A 22,005-nucleotide genomic window follows, 5' to 3' on the forward strand; every position below is an offset into this window, starting at 1 on the left:
GGGAGGATACTACCTTTTCTATTTTTTTCTACATAAACAAGAGATTTAAAATTGGTCTATAATTAGCCAGTTCTCCAGGATCAAATTGTTGCTTCTTAATAAGTGGTTTGATAACTGCCATTTTAAAGTTTCTTGGGACATGTCCTAAGCATAGCCAAGAGTTAATAATATTAAGAAGAGGTTCTTACAGGAAATACCTCTTTTAAGAGCTTAATTGGTATTGGATCTAACAACCATGTTGTGGCTTTTGATGTTTCAATAAATATTGTTAGCTCTTCATGACCTATGACAGTGAAGGATTGAAGTTGCACGTGAGAAAAATTATGAGACACTGTTTTCTGATGTGCTATGATAGATGATTACATAATTCCAATTTTATTTCTGATTATTTCAATTTTATCAGTAAAGAAATTCATGAAGTCATTACTCTTCTGCTGTGAAGTAATATCTGGATCTGTTGAGGCTTTATTCCTAACCATATTAGCCACAGTACTGAATAAACACCTAGGATTGTTGTGGTTATTTTCTATGAGTTTGCTCAAATATGCTGACCTGGAATCTTTGTAGCTACAGACACTATCCATCCATGCACCGCAAAATACTTCTAATTTTATATTCTTCCACTTGTGCTCCATTTTCCGGGCTGCTCTCTTTAGAGCATGAGTGTGATCATTGTACCATGGTGCAGGGCTTATTTCTTTAATTTTATTTAATCGAAGGGGGGCGACACTATCAAGACTGCTAGAGATGACTGTATTTATATTTTCTGTTATTTCATTAAGTTCTTCTAGACTTTGGGGTTTACTGAGTGAATGAGATAGATCTGGATTATTAGTGAAGCTTTCTTTAGTGGTCGAAAGAATAGTTCTACCTATATGATAGTGGTATAGATTGAGTAACATTAGCTGATCGCAGCATACAAGAGACGAGGTAATGATCCGAGATGTCATCGCTCTGCTGCAGAATTTCTATATTATCAACATCAACTCCATATGACAGAATTAAATCGAGCGTATGATTATGGTGATGAGATGGTGCTGTTACATTTTATCTGACTCAGAAACAACAAAGAGAGTTGAGAATATAGATAAATGCTAATCCCAATGTGTCATTTTCAATTGTCAATTTTGAATTCACCAACAATTAAAGCTGTATATACAGTAACTACAAGATCTGATAAAAAATTGGCAAATTCACCAAGGAAATCAGAATAAGGTCCGGGTGATCTATATACTGTAGCAAGGGTAAAAGACGACAAGTTTTTTATTTTATTTATATCTGATGGTGTCACATTAAGAATTATTAGTTCAAAAGACTTACACTTATATCCTGTCCTATGAGTAACACCTAAAAATTCACTGTAAATTGTAGCAACACCTCCTCCTCGACCCTTCAGACGAGGCTCATTTTTATAACAATAACCTGGGGGAGTAGGTTAATTTAAACTAATATATTAATCTGGTTTTAAGCCAGGATTAAGTCAAACAGAGCCCATCCAAACTATGATCTGTAATAATTTAATTTATAATTAGTGCTTTGGTAGAAAAATAGCTAATGTTTAGTAGCCATATCTTTATATGATGTTTATCTTTAATTTGTTTGTTTTGTTCAAGTTTGACCTTAATAAATTTTTTTATAAATGATTTAGTGAGGGTTTTGTGTTTGATAGTTAGATGAAAAGACACAGTCTCTATGAGGTATCTAGGTGATACATCTCAAGGCAGCTAGCAGACGTTCGGAATAACCAGTTTGTCTGCTTCCTGACCTGGGCCCCAGTTAGTCAAATACTATCATTATTAAGACTATGAGCCAAATTCCTAGAGAGGAGAGCGGCACCTTCCCTCGAGGGATGTACTCCAGCTGTCTTTAGCAGGTCAGGTCTACCCCAAAAACTTTTCCAATTGTCTAATAATCCTATTCTATTCTCCAGACACCACTTAGATATCCAGACATTCAGTGATACTAATCTACTATAAACCTCGTCACCACAACGAGCAGGGAGTGGACCAGAGCATATTACAGTGTCTGACATCGTTTTTGCAAATTCACACACCTCTTTAACATTATCTTTAGTGATCGCCATCTGGTGGAGCCAGACATCATTAGTGCCGACATGAATATCAATTTTAGAAAATCTACGTTTAGCATTAGCCTGCACTTGTAAATTTTATTTGATGTTAGATGCTCTGGTACCTGAAATGCATTTAACAATAGTGGCTGGAGTCTCTATTTCCACGTTCCTTACAATAGAATAACCAATAACAAAGGCTCTTTCGACATGATTCTCAGTTGGTGCATCACTGAGTGGGGAGAATCGATTGGAAACTTGAACAGGAACGGGAGAGTGGTGTCACTTTGCTGAGCGAGTATGCCACCGAGACGTCACCCAAACGCCCTGCTGCAGGGGCTCTACAGACGGAACCAAAGTGTGTGTGTTGCTCTCTGTATTACCCGCATCCAAAACAGTATCTACTGGCTTCTCTTTCTCACAGACCTCCACTAGCATTCGGAGGCATGTCTCTAACTCATTAACCTTCTTCGTCAGCCTGACTAATTCCTTACATTTATCACATGTGAATCCCTCACTGCTGATGGAAGAGGCTATTGTAAACATGTGACATGCAGTGCAGGAAGAAATAACTAATAGCGGATGCCATGACTTACCGCAGTTGTTTGTTGTTGTTGGTTGTTCCTGAGTGGTGAGGGTTAAAGATCGATGTGAATCCATCTCTCAATTGTTTGTTGTTGTTGTTGGTTGTTACTGAGCAGTGAGGGTTTGAGATTGATGTGAATCCTCACTCAACTGTTTGTTGTTGTTGGTTGTACTTCTTAGGATAAGAGGTAATACATTTAAAATTTTGAGAATTTGTACTAATTAATTCATTAAAATGTATGTATTTGACATAAACTGATGAGACAGTTTGTTTTAAACAGTGAGAAAAAACATTGACCATAAAGGTCAAATGGCCCTGAAAATCAAATCCAGAGAGCAAATATGAATACTTAATATTTAACTTAATCATAATTAATATTATAATAACTTAGAATTTCTGACACTGATATGCGTATTTGCGTGAAGTATGTTTCTGGCCGTAAAAGATGTGGTTACTATAAACTGTCATGTAAGAGTTTCTATTTTGAGCTATTCCTTTCAGTAGGTACAATGGTACTGCACCAGCCAAAACATTTACATAGACTGCATTTCTGTACTTTTGTTGAGTGTGTTACTGGCCTATCAGTCTGTTTGACTTGATTGGATAAACTGCAGGTTCAGCTATGCCTGTTGGGGTGATGGTCTTAGAAATTAGCTCGTATGAGTCAAGCTGCTTACCTGAGTCAATGTGTTTCTATCAGTTTATTTCAATTAGACGTTCCTGACACATCTGTGGGGAGCTGAGAATATAGTGAATAAGGGGTGAGCGAGTGAGAGAGAGAGAGAGGCAGAGGAACGTGATGGAGAGAGAGAGAGAGAGAGAGAGATGAGCTCAGTAAGTGATGAATAGTTGATGAGATGCTCGCAGGCAGAGCAGAAAGCTATTCTCTTTTACTCTCTCCCCTTCTCCCCCTTTCCTCTACCTCTCTCTCTCTTTCCAGTATGGTGAGTCGTGTGTGAGCCCCTCCCCCGTCAGTGCATCTGGCTTTCTCTCTTTCTGCCACTCTCATTTGCTTACCTTCCACCATGCCCAATTCCCCTCGTTTTTCCGCAACAGCATCGCTCTCTTGTTCTCTTTCTTTTAATAATGTCTCCCCATCCTACTTTCCCACTGATTTGTGATATCAGGAGCATGCTGGCTATATCTTATGCTAGCCATATCTCATAAAATATTACTTTTATTTTCATTTTATAGTGGGCTGAAATCCTGACAGATTCATTGATTTGATTCTGCCTCTCTGTATGAATGACAGTTGAAGAAAGAAAGACCGCTGGGCAGATAGACAGGCAGACAGGGAGAAAAAGACATTACTCTGTGCATACAATGTGGTCCAAGAGTGAAACCACATTGAAAATCTTGAAATGTCTCATTCAGATCTGGAAATAAACCGAATTTTTTTGGGATTCTGGAAAATGTACAACAAAGAAAAGGTACGATGTTTAGCATTTTGAGCTCACTAATCAAACTTTTCATTCAAATTGTTATTCAGGTTGTAACATTTGCAATGAACTCTTTAAACGTATCGCAGCAGTTAAGAGGTGAAATGTCGACTGTGTGGTGCAAAAACTAGTAACATTTTCTTCCAAACAGATGAGGTTTTTAAGGTTAATGCTTGAATGAGTTTAAAATCGTCAAAACCTACCTCCCACTTTCGGCTCACTTGTTGACTCACATGCTCTTCAGGACTCATACCCCTATCCTTTGCATTGCAAGTGCAATTCTCAATCAGTTCAGCACAATTTGATGACACTCAATCAAGCGGGTAAATGAAGTTGGTTATGTAATAAAAAAAGTTAAAATGCATTGCCTTACAAATCATGCACTCTAGTTAAAGTGTTTAGATGTCATACGATACAAAAGTAATTGTTGTAGCGCCTCTAGTGTTCATTTGACCAGGAAACGCAGTATGTACGATGAGCAATGTGAAAAATAATTTTACAGAAAGATTTAGGTATAGTTTAGGTTGTAAATATTACTGCATTACATTAGAAAAATGCTAAATAGAATCATTTTCGCTACAGGGTCTCAGATATTTGAACCCCACTGTGCAACCAGGTGGCCTAAAAGAAAGTCACTCCTTTAACATCACTTACTTAATTTCCTTCTTCATCGAGTGCAGGGGTTAGGGGAAAAAAGGAAATGGCATCACAGGTTACGAAAGTCGAGCATTAGCGGCTATGTGGCAAACTAAAGCCAATAGGCTAATGAGTTACTACAGGATGCCTGTGTGCGCGTGCGTGCGTGTGTGTGTGTGTGCGTGCACGTGTGCTTGTGTGTGTGTGTGTGTATGCGTGCGTGTGTCTGTGTGTGTTTGTGTGCATGTGGGCAAGGGACTCAAGATAAACTAAGTGCTGTTCAATAATTCAGTGACTGGGTAAACTTCAACGGTCATTCCCCCGCTTAAAGGACATTCAGTGTCTTTATAAGCTGCTTATGAAACTCTATTTATCTTTTAATAGAGCATCATACTCCACAGCAAATCTACATGTCAGACTGCAGGGATGAGCTTCCACTATATTGCATGTATACTTTTGGGCTGGTCTCCAGTGTGTTGTCTTATAGGAGATTTGGATGCATTACCATATCCTTACCAGAAGGTGGAGCTATTTCTGAAACACTGGCTTTGATGTTCTGCATGTCTTCATGGCTTAAGGGCTTGTGCAGGAATGTTTAAGAGAGTGATGCAGAGAAGGGAAAAATGCAACAGTATTGCGAGTATAAACTTCTATGTGTGATGTAAATTAAGGCAATGCACAATAATGGTGTTCAAAGTGTTCATTCATTTTTGTGCCTTTGATAAAGATTGACACAGGCTGCACTTTATCTCACATGAACAAAGTGACTTGATTGTCTCTTGTCTTTCTGTTCTCTGTATTTGAAAGAGCACATGACAAACTTACTGTGAAATATAAATCAGAGGCAAATGAGAGAAAAGGAACACGGTCAGCTAAAAACTGCACTCTAGACTGCAGCCTGCATAATTCATACAAGCTCCAGATCTCTCTCTTTTTTGCTCTTCAGCACTGACACAAACACACACTCTTTCACAATCCTGTTCTCTCTCACACAAGTACATTCAAACTACCAGTCTGTCTCTCTTTCTGTCTTTCTCTCTGCCTGTCTCGCTCTCTTTCACTCTCACTTTCTGCAGCAGCATTCAAGGTATGGTTACAGTGATCAGTCACATTTAGTACAGCCCAATTCGGTTGGCACTTCACTCATATCCTGTCTGTCCCAATGCCTGTCTCTTTCTCTGTAGTTGTTCTGTTTCTACATCTGTCATGTCTTTCAGTCTCTGAGCATGTTCCTGAGTGTACCTGTCTGTATGGATAAAGACTGCCCTCATTTTTCTCACTTTTGTGACAAACAGCAGACACTCCGGTAGTACACTGAGAAGCACTCTTTGGGGTACTGGCAGGTTTTTAGATTTGATAGGGTCTGATGAGGGTTAAGATTAGGGTAAATATTTGAAGTACATTGATGTTTGGTTAAGTTAGAATTGTTGAAAAGATTTGCATTAGTTTAGACCACGAGTTTTGTCACAGTTAGAACTAAGGCAAATATTTGAGAAATATTAAGGTTTAGTACCAAAAATATCATATCTGACCTACCTCAGACTTTTTTCCAGTTCTTGACACTTCTTTAAGCTCTCTCTCTCTCTCTCTCTCTCTCTCACACTATTTCCAAACTTTCAAGGTAAACACATACATTTCCATTCATTCCCTAGTAACTCATTCATAACTGCACCGTTTGGTGATGGCATACATTGAGGCAATTTCATAAGCTTGGATACCATTATCTAAGGAATTCAGACAATCGATATTTTCTAGACAGTTCTGTTTCCAACAATAAAAAATACGATTTAAATAGTATTGCATTATTTGATGAGAGTTAATCTAAGGAAAGGGGTGTTTTGCCTATGGGTTTTTTTCCTGATATTCCCAGAGCCAGTTTCTCTAGTTAAAAACATTTGTACCTGTTTGATCTGTTTATCACTTTCTACAACCTGAACCTAAATTGATTGTACAACACAAAGAAGAGATATTCTTTAAAACAATTAGCAAAGTCTATATATTGGTTCAATTGAATGTTTGTCTAACCCAATGCAGGACTGAATGGCTCTTAAGCTGATTAGACAAAGTGGGCTGACAAAAACCATCATGCTAATAGCTGCCACATAATGATGCTGTTGTAGCAAAATAGACATGTCTTTTGCATATACCAAATGCCACACTTTTTCCACAAGAACAGTTATTCACAATTTTAGATCAAGTACAATCAATATCAGATATTTTTGCCTGTCCCAGCTAGTGATTCTGAGTGGTGTGTTAATCCAGCTGCTGTTTCTAAAACCAGAACTGCCTGGAAAGAACAGGACAGGATAAATATCCCCCAATATGATTTAAGGAACATTTTATTTCTAATAGAATAATAACCCATTAGACCAATAAAAACATGAACAGGAATTAAAGAGAGAGAATCCTTAAGGTTCATTCTCAGGATAATGAAACTATTCAAATAAAATCCCATCCAGTACATGTACATGGAATTAAGAATATGTTGAGTATACACTCACTGAGCACTTTTTAGGAACACCTGTACATCTCCATATTCATGCGGTTATCAAATCAGCCAATTGTGTGGCAGCAGTGTAATGTATAAAATCATGCAGATATGGGTAAGAAGCATCAGTTCATGTGATCTCAGAGATTTCAACCATGCCAGGTGGGCTGATTTGAGTATTTCTGTAACTGCTGTTCTCCTGGGATTTTCACACACAACAGTCTCTAGAATTTACTCCAACTGGGTCCGGATGGAAATGCTTTTTTGATAAGAGATGTCAACAGAGAAAGGCCAGACTGGTTCAAGCTTAAAGAAAGGCTATGGTAACTCAGATAACCGCTCAGAATAACATCTCAGAATGCACAACATGTCGAACATTGAGGCGGATGGGCTACAAAAGCAGAACACGTCGGGCATTTTATAAGGATCATATTGTTCCTAATAAAGTGCTCAGTGAGTGTATGTACATGAGTATATGTTAACTGGATCGAAATGAAGAACATCTTTTTAGAAACTGACTCTTGGATAACTACAGATAAAATGACCAAACTAAACAATTACCATGTAAAAAAAATGCTAAAAACACACTTATTCAAAACTTTACCTTCAAGAGCTGTGTACACACTCCAAAGGTCACTTACAGTAGAGACCACCTGAGATTAGCTGATGCACAAAAGCAACAGATCAAGTCAACAGCAAATTTTCTTTTTTTTCAAAACTTTTTTTGTTGTTGATGCAAAAAGAGGGCACTATTAATTCAGATAAAGGACACACTGTATTCTTAAAGTGCACTGACCCCTTGCTCATTTTCTAATTCATAAAGTACAAATATAAGCCAATAAAAACATAATGCAGTCAAACAAAGTTATTCAAGTTATCTTAATCAAGCTTATCACTAAGTCACGTTTTTCTTCAGGTCATTGCTTTTGGAGCACAACACAGAAAACATCCACCTTGTAATGAGTAAGGATAATATTCAATGGAATTATCTGCATTTGAACAGGAATCCCTTTCTGTAGGGGCCTAGCCTCTGCCACCTGATCCCGTAACCAACCACAGCCAGCAAATTTCCAGTTTCCCATCACGTGGTTTTGTGCACCATGAGAACCGAAATCTATTTGATATGTTGACGTCCACATTATTTTACATACATTTCTGAGGCACAAAAATTCACATAATATCCGTGGGGTAATGATTCTCACCACCTATACTTGCAATATCTTTTAAAAGGTTATATGACTGCATGCATTATATGACTGCACATCATGCTGCATTATTGAAATCATGTGCTTCAAATGAACATAAGCTACTCTTGGCCTGAAAAGTCATGTTCATTGCTTGGTATTGATTGAAAACCTATGCCCGCGAGTACAAAATAATTGGCAATTTAGTGCATGTCAGGCTTATGTGGTCAGTGCCTCTCTTTCTCTTGCTCTTCTTATGAGAGAGAGAGAGAGAGAGAGAGAGAGTGTGTGTGTGTGTGTGTGTGTGTGTGTGTGTGTGTGTGTGTGTGTGTGTGTGTGTGTGTGTGTGTGTGTGTGTGTGTGTTTATACTACATTGTGGGGACCAAATGTCCCCACGAGGATAGTAAAACCTGAGATCAGTTACATTGTGGGACCCAGCCAGCGGACCCCCATGAGGGAAATGGCTTATTAAACATACTTAACTGTTTTTCTTTTTTTTTTTTTTTTTTTATGTCAAAATGCAAAAAGGTTTCTGTGAGGGTTTAGGGGTAGGGTTAGGGATATGGGATAGAAATTATCATTAGATCTCTATAAAATGCATAGGAGCCTATGGAGAGTCCCCACAATGATATAAAAACAATTGTGTGAGTGTGTGTGTGTGTGTGTGTGTGTGTGTGTGTGTGTGTGTGTGTGTGTGTGTGTGTGTGTGTGTGTGTGTGTGTGTGTGTGTGTGTGTGTGTGTGTGTGTGTCCTGGTCTACAACTAAATGTTTATAACGGTAATTAGAACAATACTGCAGAGACGCCCAATTCACAACCTACGCTTGAGCACACTACTTTTTATAGCTTTCAATTCTCCTCTAGAGAAAAACGCATTCTGTTTCACCACAGTCTCAGAACATGAAATGTTTGGATGCGTTAGCAATTAAAAATGAAGACACCAGATAATAAACTTACCGCAGTCTTCACACAATATGCTCTCCACATCTTTTTTGAGATTCTTCTCACTGGTGTCCAAAGGAGCAAACGATGCTTTGAATACTAAAGGCTCCTCTGTAGGGTCCATGAAAAAGATATATCTGTGGTTCTTTTCCACCGCAACGCACGGAGCCTCGGAGCCGAATTCCCCGACGGTGACGAGCTGTTCGCGCTCCAGCCCGCCGCTGTTCACCGGCCACACGTCCAGCACTTTGACATTCACACTGTAGGGCTCCACGGAGACGTTTGCGGGCAGTGCGCTCACCTCGCCTTCGATCACCACGGCCGATCGGTAAGCCTGGTCCTGCAGAGAATCCAAACTCGGGGCGTAGCAGGCGAAGGAGACCCCGATGAAGAGCATGGAGAAATGCACCGGATCAAGCCTCCTCATGCCGTCTGCTGTGGCTCAGGAGCGGCCGGTGGCGGTGCTGCAGTGCTCTCGGGGCTGACAAGGGGCGAGGACGGAGGAGAGGGTGGTTGGGGACTGAGTGCGAATAGGCTCTGGTAGCAGGGCAGAGCGGCAGACCTTGCGCAAGTGTCCATGCCATCGGTGTGTGCCACTTTCCCCATGCACTTGGTGATGGGGAAACACCAGCCAGCCACTTAAGAACCGGAAACAGACCCGGTCAGTGACACGGATCTCGTTGCTGCATTCTCCTTCAACACAATCGTGAAACTCAAAAAATATGCATTCATATATGACGCTTCTTTACGAGATCGCCAGATGCTGCAATAGACGCTCCTCTATCCAACCAATGTCATCGCCCAGATGGGCGCACAGCCTGAGAAAAAGACGTTTTGCTCGTGCACAGAAACGACTGGAGTTCAGCGAACATGAAAAACAGAGATGCTGTCCCTCGAGGTGCCTCCTGTCTTGAGGTCCACCGGTAAAAACTGACGCCTGATTTGCGCTCCAGAAAGCGACGACACGCAACACGCGCGCGGGAGCTGTTCAGCTGGGCGATGCAACAAGCGCGTGCCCTCTGCTCGTGCTGCCCGTGCACCGTGCGCTGCACACAGGCGGCTTACGTGAGCAGATCTCCGCCGCCTGGGCTGTGGCGTCTGCTGGAAGTTCTGGCGCAAATTCGATAATGATACAGGAGCAACAGTGCGATCGTGCAGCCACATGCGACAACTGTAGGTCAACTAGAAATCCCTCGAAACCAGCCAATGTCACGAGCTCAAATCAATCACGCGTAAAATAGCTGAGCAACCCGTAGCTATTTAAACTGGCTAATAAAGATTAACTAGATTCTTGTTTATAAGAGTCCTTTCCCTTCGGGCTACATCAATTAATAGAGAAAAAGAAGTCAGGCCAGCGCAGACCGCAGATGCGATGACTAACGCTGCGAAAAGCAGCTCTTAATGGAATCGATGCCTGCTAAAAAATTGGGTTTTGCGTTACTTTGTCTAAAGAAAAATCCGCATTCAGGTCACATTCACCATTTTGCCCCAAAAAGCGATCAGCCAGGCGCCAAGAAGACAGCAACATAGCAAACCACCGACCATCCTATCAGCCATATTTACCCCGGCAACAGGTCCTGCGGGTATTTGGCTGAGTGAGGGCATCTATAGTTTATAATGAGAGGAGGGGACAGCTCATTGCGGCGTTATGGCAACTGAAACAGCATGAAAATAATGATGATCAACGGTGTGGAGAATCGTTTGGGGCTGGGATTGAAGTGGGTTTTAAGTTGAACATGGGGTTGCATCATTGGCCATTAAACGCGTCCCTGGAGAATTAATATGCCAATGTATTGCTGTCCTAAGGCTGCTGTAGGGCGCCATCTGCAGTCAAAAAGCAAGTGTGTAATTTGCAATAGAGATCTGCACTCTGAAAACTTGCCTCTCTTTGAATTGACACAAGCCGATATTGACTTCAGGACTGCTTTATATATAGGCTAACAGTAACTGAAGACACATTTCTCCTCAGTTAAAAAACAGGCCTACCAATGAAATGATCTCAAAATAAAATGCACGTGGAGTGAACAGCCAACAGAAAAAGCCAAATAAAATTATGACACAGCTGTTCTACACTTTTCCAGTGTTAAAGATTTATTAAGCAACAACCTTCATTCATATTCATATGCAACGAACGCGTTCGCCACTTTGGGCGCTGTCCGTGGTGCTGAACAGCAAATAGACATATATGTTTACGTTTACGCTTATATGTAAATTAGATGTCCGTTATTTCATGCCTTTATTATTTATTTTAAGTCCTTTTATGTTGACTATGATTATATAAGATGTTCACTGGGGGCTTTAAGACATTACAGTTTGATTTTCTGTAAAGCTGCATGCTTTGAAATTATGTGTATTGTGAAGGCGCTTTAAAAAGATATAACCTTACAATATATTAGCTTTAAACAGCAGTTCGTTTTCTGAGTTACAATTTTATCTCTGTATCTTTCTTTGTTTTTAACCAATTCTAATTGTTCATACTTAAATACTAATAGTGTAACAGGATTAACACTTTCATCACTCATCACTCAACTCTCTCTCTCTCTCTCTCTCTCTCTCTCCTTTCTTTGAACAGTTTTCCTTTTCCTGAAACTTTTAATTATAATCCAAATGCAATATATCATTATGCTGATCATACCTTTACAGAAAGCTTAGGATGAATCCTAAATTTTAGTCGAAAGCAAAACATAAGAAATACTAATTACTAGGAAGAAGAACCTTTAAAGGCCCTCTTTTGACCAAATCCCAGATTTTTTGCTAATAATGTGGATAAAGTGTGTTGTCAAAGTTGGACACATATTTAACCCCCTTTAAACAAGCTAGACAGGGACCTGTACTTGAATATAGTTGATTGTAAACTTAGGCCTGTGTCAATACAATCAAATATCTACAGTATAGGTTGCAATTATTTTCCTCATGATACTGTATTAAAACATTAATTACATCTATCAATATTTACACTCACTGAGCACTTTATTAGGTACATCTGTACACCTACATATTCACGTGATTATCTAATCAGCCAATCGTGTGGCAGGAGTGCAATGCAAAATCAAGCAGATACGGGTCAGGAGCTACAGTTTATGTTCACATCAACCATCAGAATGGGGAAAAATGTGATGCATGGCATGATTGTTGGTGTCAGATGGGCTGATTTGAGTATTTCTGTAACTGCTGATCTCCTGGGATTTTCACACACAACAGTCTCTAGAGTGTAAAGAGAATGGTGTCAAAAACAAAAAAAACATCCAGTGAGTGGCAGTTCTGTGGATGAATATGCCTTGTTGATGAGAGAGGTCAACAGAGAATGACCAGACTGGTAACTCAGATAACCCCTCTGTAGAATTGTTGTGAGCAGAATAACATCTCAGAATGCACAACATGTTGAATCTTGAGGCTGATAGGCTACAACAGAGAAGATCATGTCAGGCACTTTATTAAGACCATAGTGTCCCCAATAAAGCAATTGAGTGTATAATTAACTATTTGTGTATTCATAGCATGTCCAGCATTTCAATAAAGAAGTAGGTGCTCTAAATAATAGCAAAATCGGAAAGCAGTGTTCCTCAGAGTGAGTTTCGTTTACGGACATGCTAGGCATCTCTCAGCCGCTTGGCACTAGGACTTTTTTATTTTTTTACCTAATTATAATCTACATTTGAACAATTCCGATTCTTAAAATCCCAAGAACGTTCTTTTATTCTGTGCATAACCCCCTGCAATGCCCATAAATCACTAGCATATGTGACTAAAAATGTCTGGGATACCACTGGCTGATAATTTTTCAAATTTTACTCACCAGTGTTTGAGAATTGTAATGTCGAAGAAGTTTAGCACCAAGATATTTTCACTGCGTGTTGAGAGTAAAAGTTTGGTTTGACCCTTCCTTTGAAATGTGTGTCCAAAGATTTTTTCACATTTGAAAGTGAAAGTGGAAAATATACCCAAATGAATCGGAATTGAAAGCTTGTGAATCAGAATCAAATTGAATCATGATATCGGGATGTATCGCAATATATAATCGTGACGTGTAATGCGGTACGCATCGAATCGTGAGGTGGCTGGTGATACCCAGCACTTAAGTTTATTTATTTTGTTTGTAGCTTAGGCTTACATAAAGATTAAAAAAATAAATCTCCTTAAAATATTTATACGATTAACCATTTAAAATGTTTTTATTGTAATGTATTTATAAACACAGGAGAAAGAATCCCTTTGAAAATAAAAAACAAACACAGCAAAGTATTTATATTATGATTTTGCTCACAACAGTGTATAGGCTCACATATTAATATAAAACTATTGAAAGCATGCACATCCACAACACAAATGTGCAAACAATATCATCAAAAAGGGGAAAATAGACTACGTTCATTGGTATTTCTTATTCATTCTAAATAAAGATTAGAATATGATCAAGAGAACAAATTGAAATAATACATTTTCCTTTCATTGTATGTACAGTAAATACACTGCAATGTGCACTGCACGCTCTACTACACATATCTAAATAAACATTATGCAATTAACTGCACTGTAATTTTATAATTATTATTGTTGTATAAATTAATAATAAACTCATAACTCCTCTCTAAATTACATGATATGCTGTCCCACTTTGCCAATATGCTTCCGGTAAAATTGGACAGAGAATATAATTATTCGCTATAAAATATGTTCAGATAAATTGGAATTATTTTACACATTTTCAATACACTTTTACATTAGAAATCATTATATCTAACATAAAAAAATTGAATTTTTTCCAAGATTTCCTGACCATTGCTTTTTTTCCACTGGTGTTCATGAAATGAGCCCTGCCACGCATCCCAATGTTATGTCATCAACTTAAAACCCCTCAAAAGTAAATATGGATATAAGGGGTGTCAAGCTTAACTGTCGCACTTTCCCCATATTCACCCAACTTTTATATGAGTTCTTGGCATGTTTCAATGTCAAAACAAGTTAAATGCAAGCAGATTTGAGAGGAACACTGTCACCTAGCTGCTAGCTAAAACATACCTGAAGACCAAACGTTGCCATATATTATAATGTGAGTTGCAACTAGCTTTTAGTAGTCTTTTTCTCTCTCACACACACAATTTTAAAAAAAGTGTATGTGTGTGTGTGTTGCGCAGATCTCGCGATAGTGTTGCGGTCGCTCAGCGGCAGTCACTGGTGCAGCAGGGCTGAGGGAGACGGAGAGAGAAGGTAAGCGGGTTGGCTGCATCATGGCGGATAGAGACAGTGGAAGTGAGCACGGTGGATTTGCTACAGGCCCCGGCGCCAGCCCAGCTCACCCGGGTGAGATGGGCGCAGCATCGCGGCTCCAGCACGACACGGAGGAGCTCGCGTCGAAGCGGGTTGATATCCAAAACAAACGCTTCTATCTGGACGTGAAGCAGAACGCCAAAGGCCGCTTTCTGAAGATAGCAGAGGTCGGGGCCGGGGGAAACAAGAGCCGCCTGACTCTCTCCATGTCGGTGGCCGTGGAGTTCCGCGACTACCTGGGAGACTTCATCGAGCACTACGCCCAGCTGGGCCCCAGCAACCCTGACGTGGTGCAGGATGAACCCAGGAGGGCGCTTAAGAGCGAGTTCCTGGTGCGGGAGAATCGGAAGTACTACATGGATCTGAAGGAGAACCAGAGGGGGAGGTTTCTGAGGATCCGGCAGACCGTGAATCGGGGTCCCGGAATGGGATCGTCGCAAGGCCAGACTATCGCTCTTCCAGCTCAAGGACTCATCGAGTTCCGCGACGCCTTGGCCAAACTTATCGACGACTTCGGATTGGACGAGGACCCCGCGGAGCTGCCGGAGGGCACCTCATTGACTGTGGACAACAAGCGCTTCTTCTTCGATGTGGGCTCCAACAAGTACGGAGTGTTCATGCGGGTCAGCGAAGTGAAGCCCACCTACCGCAACTCCATCACGGTGCCCTGCAAAGTGTGGTCGAAATTCGGCACGACGTTCTGCAAATACGCCGACGAGATGAAAAAGATCCAGGAGAGGAGCAGAGAGAGGAGGGCGCGAGAGATGCTACCGGAGGGCCTGCACGGAGACGACGGGGACGAGGATTAATGGATAAATGCCCGACATTGAAACGAGACATGAAAATCAGACGTTACTGTAATGCGAGATTTGAGATGGATCGCTCTACACACAACCCTCACAGACTTTAACAGTTGCATCTCTTCACCCATCGCCGGATGTTACCCACTTACCAACCATTTAACAGTAAGACGCTGCTATCGATAACGTGATGTTGTATGAACCGTATCCAGGATAGTCCGGGAGTGTGTGTTTCCCTCTTTACCCATGTGTTTGACACATCCAAGCTATTATAGCACTATATCCAAAGGTGCAAATTGAAAAGAGAAAACGCGAAATTAATAATTAGTGCTCACTTTTGACTTCCAGCACAAAAGCTATGTTTTAAGGTTCAAAATGCAAGCGAACACCAGAAGTAAAAGTACAGTGATGTTGAGGGAGTGCTGCTGTCAGTGTGTCAACATGCACTTCGTCATTCTGTAAAAGCAAAGGTCTCCCCTTCTTGTTCGACTTGTTAAATGCATATGAGGAAAATCTAGATATGTTGATTACTCGTTTGCTTTTAACTATAGACATAAAGCAAATTAGTGTGTTTGCACGCGTCATGCAATGTGTGCTTAAGCCGGGGCGCGTGTGGCATTGCTATAACGACCGTTTGACGTTTGTTCCTGTTAAATACGAACCCTGTTGCACCATGCCCGCTGACATCTGGGCAAACAGTTTCATTGAAGTGCTAACTTAGATATACAAACCATGATTTTGTGAATCAGGTGTACTTAGATCCTTATGAAATTACCCACGTTTTCTGTGGGAATTTTCTTTCTTTTGTTGTTGGGACGGGATGGGTGTATTTGGGAGGGGGGACTCATCAAAGGAGCTGTCCAATAACGCGGCGCGGATGCATGTGATCCCGCGCGGAGCATCCTCTACAACGTCAAAAACAACTCTGGTGCCTTATTGTCCACACGTTTACATGCTTTACGTGTCCGATATTTTTTTCCGATCGCTGTTGGTCTTTCTTTGTTGTTTGGAGTCACAACTTCGTTGTTGTTGTGCCACTTGTGGTACTTATTTAAATGACTTCTTCAACAAGCCAATCAAAGAAAGAGGCGCGAAAGGTTCTCCGTCCCTCACGTCATCGTGAAAAGTCCGACGATGAATATCATAATCGTAAACATGGATGTTGTCACCTAAAGGCGGTGGAGGTCTGCTCCTCGTGCTCCGCGTATAAAAATAACACAAAATAAAAAAAGAAAAAGAAAGCTGTGTGTTAAGGCCCAAACATACACTCTGCGCAAGTGCGTGAACGCAGACTCGTCGATGCGTTTTGAAATTTGTCAGCTCTCGCGATGCATTCTCTGCGTTGCCGCAAGGGGAGCTAAAGCGGATTTTATCTTTCAGTCAACAACTGTCATGGCGGACTCGCACATCGATTTGAGTTGAAACTTTTTGAAATATACTTACGACTTTTTGTCCACAATACATTTATACAAACTTGTGTTTTCTCCATGTCTCTCCTGACTCCTCACCTATCGACTCATCTACCACATCCAGTTTCATGGTCACGCCTAAAAAAATCCATTGCCCCCTTGTGGTCCGAGGTTTGTAAGAGTAACGCAAGAGCGCACGTAATGTTTGTACAACGGGACTGCGTTTGCATACTTGCGTGAAGTATGTTTCGGCCTTTAAGGTTGTCTCGCGCTACAGCCCAGCATTATGCTAATTTGGGGCTTTATTAGTAGACTAATGGCCCAGGCAGTAGCCTGTAAGATATTTGTATGGTGCTAATATTCCCATACGTGGGATTTTCTTCATTATCATTTGCTAAATTAGTTTTATTGTCAACCTCGTCACATTGCACCTTGAGATTTTACTTTACTCACTAACGATACAGCTAACAATTCCTTTTCGTGTGCAATATATTGTAGGCTGCGTGCCAATGGCGGCATTTTGTATCCGTGTGGATGCTAGTCCTCTCGTAATATAAGCTCATTTACATTATTTCTAAGAACTAAAACTGCATATGAGGTTTTAAAAAAGCCGACTAATCTTTCTGGGGAGTGTCAAACTGCCTGAGTCAAAGTTGAAGGTTCATAGTAACCTAACCGTCATCGCAAAAAGCGCCACGGCGAGAAATCTCTCCAGCAATCAGGTGCATCCCTTCTGTGTGACTTAGTCTGTCAGTCACGTCAAATTTCCGTTTCAAGCTTGGCGGTTTGAGTATTTTAATACTCGATTGCTAAATATTTTTATTATATCTTTTTAACCGATGTTTAATGCACAGTGCTTCAGTTATTTAGAAATGTGCATAAACATTTGACAAAAAAAAATATTTCAATAATGTTGTTAGAAAAAAGTTATATTAAAATAGTCTTATCTTGACATAAACCAGCTGACTAGTGTTTCTAAGATTTGAGGTGAAAAGTCTGTTGCTGTTTCTCAGACCCAAAAAATGAAAATATTCAGTAGTTTCTGCTTGAATACATGGAGTTTTGCATGAATGAGGCCAGTCTTACACCTTTATATATAGTAAAGACACCAGCCTACAGACAGTATGGGGAATCTGGTCAGTTATCCCCATGCTAAAGGCCTGTTTCATGCTAAGCACATGAGAACATGAGGAAGTCATTATTTCTACACGTTTGGTCTCTTGTTTACCACTGCACAATATTAAACACATACATTGGCACTTTGTCTTACTTGATACGACCTTGCTCTATGAACCCTACCTTGATCTCTATTGGTTAGGCTTATTCACCTTATTCAGTCCTGTCCCTTTTCCGCAATACGCTCTTCCACATTTTGTCATCTAACTTCCTGTTTGTATTGAAGCTACTGAGTAGAGTCAATTTAAAATGTATTAAATTTGGGAGCACAGAAAGTATTTCCCACTAAGAGTTGATGGTGTGAGTCTACAGCACCCCATTACTATGTGAAAATGCTAGTGAGGTGTTTTTTCTGTAACTCTAAATGTTCATTTTTTTCCGACACCCGCTGAGGTAAATTGGACCTGCAGATCACATTCAGACAGCTATGACACATCGCACTTTTTCATGATACAAGCGTTCATTTTTTTTTTTAAGTGTAATTCTGCGTAATTTTTTTTTTTTACTTGTCAATAACTTGTTAATGTGTTGTTGATATGAAATTTCCAACATTGACAGCTCGTATTATTACACATGTAAGTTCATAACATTAAAGAAAATTACAATTGCACTTTTTAAAATTAATTTGTCACCCTACATTTTATAAGAGGCTTAAATATGACTAAAATGGTTGTACATGGAATATAAAATAAAACATAGACTTTCACATGTATATGTGTGTATATAAATATATTTCCCCCATCCCGGTTTAACACTTAAAAAATCTGCTTACCTTAACAATAACATGATGAGTGAATGACATGAGAAGATGGCCAGAGGTGTCTAACAGATATATTTTTAATGACTTTGTGTTGTCTCTTGGAGTTTCATGGGCACAGAGGAATATCAGTACGTCCGCAGCTTGAAGGTAGTTTTATGAATGATGTACTATTGTTTTAAAATCTCCCCACATCCCCTGAACACTTTAAAATACTTATGATAGCTTTTGACAACTCTATAACCCATAAATCCACTTCACTATCTAATTTGACTTTGACATCCACACCATAAATATCAATCTAGAAAATGCTACACCGGAAGTTGCGAGACAAAATGTACAAGATGCACACTAGTTTATTTGGCGGATAAGGTGAATATTGCAGCTCTTCAAGACTGAATCTGAAACTGTGTACTATTCTTGTAGGGGCTATTTTAAGTATTTATACACTTTCTTTCTATTATTATTATTATTATTATTTAGTTTCCTCTGTAAGCAAATCTTTTCCTATCACTGCCCAGATCAGATTACAAAACTGTTCAATGTGTTCCACAGTATGCGATGACTTTTATCATATAGAATATAAAGCGTGACTAGAAATTAAAACATACTAAGCCTTTTGATCTCAAAAAGGGTTTTTTCTAGAGCAAAACAACTCTGAAACACTCCCTCAACCATTTACACAAAAAAAACCATTGTTTTGCTCTTCAATAAACCCCTTAATCAAATATGCACATTCCTTTTAAAATTCAAGTTTTCAAGGTGCTATTGTGTGCTAAATGTCTTTCAACTAGCTCAACTAGGACCTTATTCACAGTAGTGCCATCTTTCATTTTTGATGGTAATGACAACGAGGTTGTGAGGGATAGTCTCTTCAATGGGTTGTACTGTTGTTTTGGATCAATCCATTGACAAAATAAAAAAACATCCTTCAAACATTTTTTAGATGACATAAAAAATCCAAAAAACACGAGTTGCAGAAAATTAGATGTGATCTAGGAGCTTTATACACTGCATCTCATTGAAGAGACTAGAAGTCTTTCACTCACAGCCTTTTATTCCATTCATGTCAAAAATCAAAGATGGCGCATCTGTGAATAAGGTCTATTCCTATCTAGGTGGCAGTGTTCAGCCAACACTTTCTCATAATGTTTTTCTTTATAGCATTTGAGCTCTCCACCAGCAAATGTATGCCTTTGCTTTCAGACCACTGACTAGTATTGGTTTGATGCACAACAGGCTGTGGAAAGAACCTGTTGGATGGTACTGTGACTCTGAGCTGGATTGGCAGAGCTATTTCAAGTCCAAGTCCTCCAATTAGAGGAGCTGATTCCAATGTCACCTGCATTTATGAGCAGAAAGTGCATTTTTGAGCAAATGGGACTGCGCAAACATATCCGCACTTTCCATTTCCAGCAGAAACAACCTGGAACCAGTTAAAAAAAAAAATGACAAGCTACCGTTTTAACTTTATCTACATCTTAATGTCCTAATTACAATAAGTTGTATGCGTGCGTGTCTGATAATTAAACATTTCCCCATCCCTGTTGTTAAACCATGGCCAGTCACAGACTTTGGTTAGTTCTCATATGTCACGATTCTTTGGTCTCACAAGCTCAAGGCTTTGACCAGCTTAGCATGTAACTGTGAGCATATGTGAGAGTTTTGCGTACTAAGCAGACTGTCCAGGAGTTGTTTGGGATGGGGGTTCTGCATCAAGGGTCAATGCACAAGGAGGGTATTCACATATCCCACCAATCATCTCCTTTTTATTCCCTATCAAATGTGTTGTACTTAAAAATATATATATGACCTGTGATGTGTGTGTATATATGGTTTGTTACATATGATGCTCCTCTTTATTAAAAAAGATTGCATATATATATATATAAAAAAAAAATATATATATATATATATATATATATATATATATATATAAATATGAATTTGTTTCCTATATATATTCCTATATACATTTAGGAAATATATATAGGAAAAGCATATTGCTGTTTTTTCCTTTGTATTTTATACTTACAGAAAGCATTAAATCAAATGGATAAAATACTTGCACTTTAAATATATAAAGAAATTTAAAAAAAATCTGCATATTATTTTTGATAGGTGACCTCACATTCAAAGAGTATATAATTACTTTCCAGGCTTTGTGACAATTGCTGTTTGGCAGAAATCGATGAAGTTCTTCTACATATTGAAGTCTATTTTGTCTGTGTTACAGAAGGTTTACTAAAGTAAATTGCATGATATCTAAATAGTGCACCAACTGTTATTTTCTTTAGTTGGTTAAAATGTTTGATGAAAAAAAAATACTGTGATGATTATTCTCATGTGTGTACCCATGTTAAATTTAAGTCATACATTCTAAGGTATTCTTTTTTGCCTTCCCTATAACATGAATATGGTGCTTAAATTAGTTTAGAAATCCATCTTGTTCTACTCTTCATCATTGCCACAACTATCCTACTCCTCTGCATCCTATGTTCATTCCCTTGCTGTTTGCGTGTTCTCACGACTTTATTCAAATTTGCGTTCTTGGTAACAAGTGTGTTTTTGTACAGGTACGTATGTTGTTTTTTGAGTTGGAAAGCCTTTCTGTCTGAAAATGACTAATTGCAATAAATCATTCATTCCTCCCTGGCATCAATTGGTCTTTGTGTCTGAATGCTGTTTGAATGGGCTGCAAGAATATACCTTATGGAGTTGCCATTTGCAACATGATCACATTATGCCGACTCATTGACGAGCGGCATCTCCTATCAGACATTTTTGCATTGGCTCAGGTGTGTTCGCTTGTAGCCTGACTTTAGCGCATCAAAATAAAGCTGATGGAAACGCACATTATCGCTAAAGGCACAAATGTCGACATACTATTTTTCTGTTTAACTCAAACGCATAAACTCTATGTCGATACATCAAATGTCGTGAAAAAATGGTTTGGAAACACTTTTTTGTTGAGAAAATTGGCATTAACGCAAAAATGTAGGGTCACATGACAGAGTTTGCCCCAATCATTAGCCTGTGTTGATCATGAGGACAGTATTGAAAGCCAGTTTATTGTACATGATTATGGATTGATCATTACGGCATATAGAGCCGATCTGCAAATGTGACACTTCCAAGAGTGCCAACACAAATATCTTGTGCACATTGAACAAATGATTGGCCACTGTTTGTGATTAATTTAATCACAGTATCCATCCATTTATTTATTAAAGTTGATTTTCCACACCATTC

At 39.4% G+C, this 22,005-nt stretch overlaps 2 protein-coding genes across 3 annotated transcripts in view; one reads left to right on the top strand and one right to left on the bottom strand.

The window, feature by feature from the left end:
- LOC127659425 (pro-neuregulin-2, membrane-bound isoform-like) overlaps positions 1-10,170 on the bottom strand; it is a 111,538-nt gene extending 101,368 nt beyond the window's left edge. For both annotated transcript variants that reach the window (XM_052149224.1, XM_052149223.1), the window contains exon 1: positions 9,359-10,170. In XM_052149224.1, coding sequence (XP_052005184.1) covers positions 9,359-9,770 — 412 coding nt within the window. In that variant the 5' untranslated portion in view covers positions 9,771-10,170. The remainder of the gene's footprint in view (positions 1-9,358) is intronic.
- Positions 10,171-13,626: 3,456 nt separating this feature from the next.
- LOC127660212 (transcriptional activator protein Pur-alpha-like) lies at positions 13,627-20,617 on the top strand. Its single transcript, XM_052150335.1, has 2 exons — positions 13,627-15,576; positions 19,918-20,617. The coding sequence occupies exon 1, from the start codon at positions 14,572-14,574 to the stop codon at positions 15,418-15,420; it is 849 nt and encodes a 282-aa protein (XP_052006295.1). The 5' UTR covers positions 13,627-14,571; the 3' UTR covers positions 15,421-15,576; positions 19,918-20,617.
- Positions 20,618-22,005: the final 1,388 nt, after the last annotated feature.

This window comes from Xyrauchen texanus, chromosome 19 (genome assembly GCF_025860055.1).
Source record: "Xyrauchen texanus isolate HMW12.3.18 chromosome 19, RBS_HiC_50CHRs, whole genome shotgun sequence".
In the NCBI taxonomy this organism is placed as follows: domain Eukaryota; kingdom Metazoa; phylum Chordata; class Actinopteri; order Cypriniformes; family Catostomidae; genus Xyrauchen; species Xyrauchen texanus.

What these genes read in the sequence shown, in the direction of transcription:
- LOC127660212 (XM_052150335.1), top strand. Translation starts at nt 14,572, where the DNA reads ATGGCGGATAGAGACAGTGGAAGTGAGCACGGTGGATTTGCTACAGGC.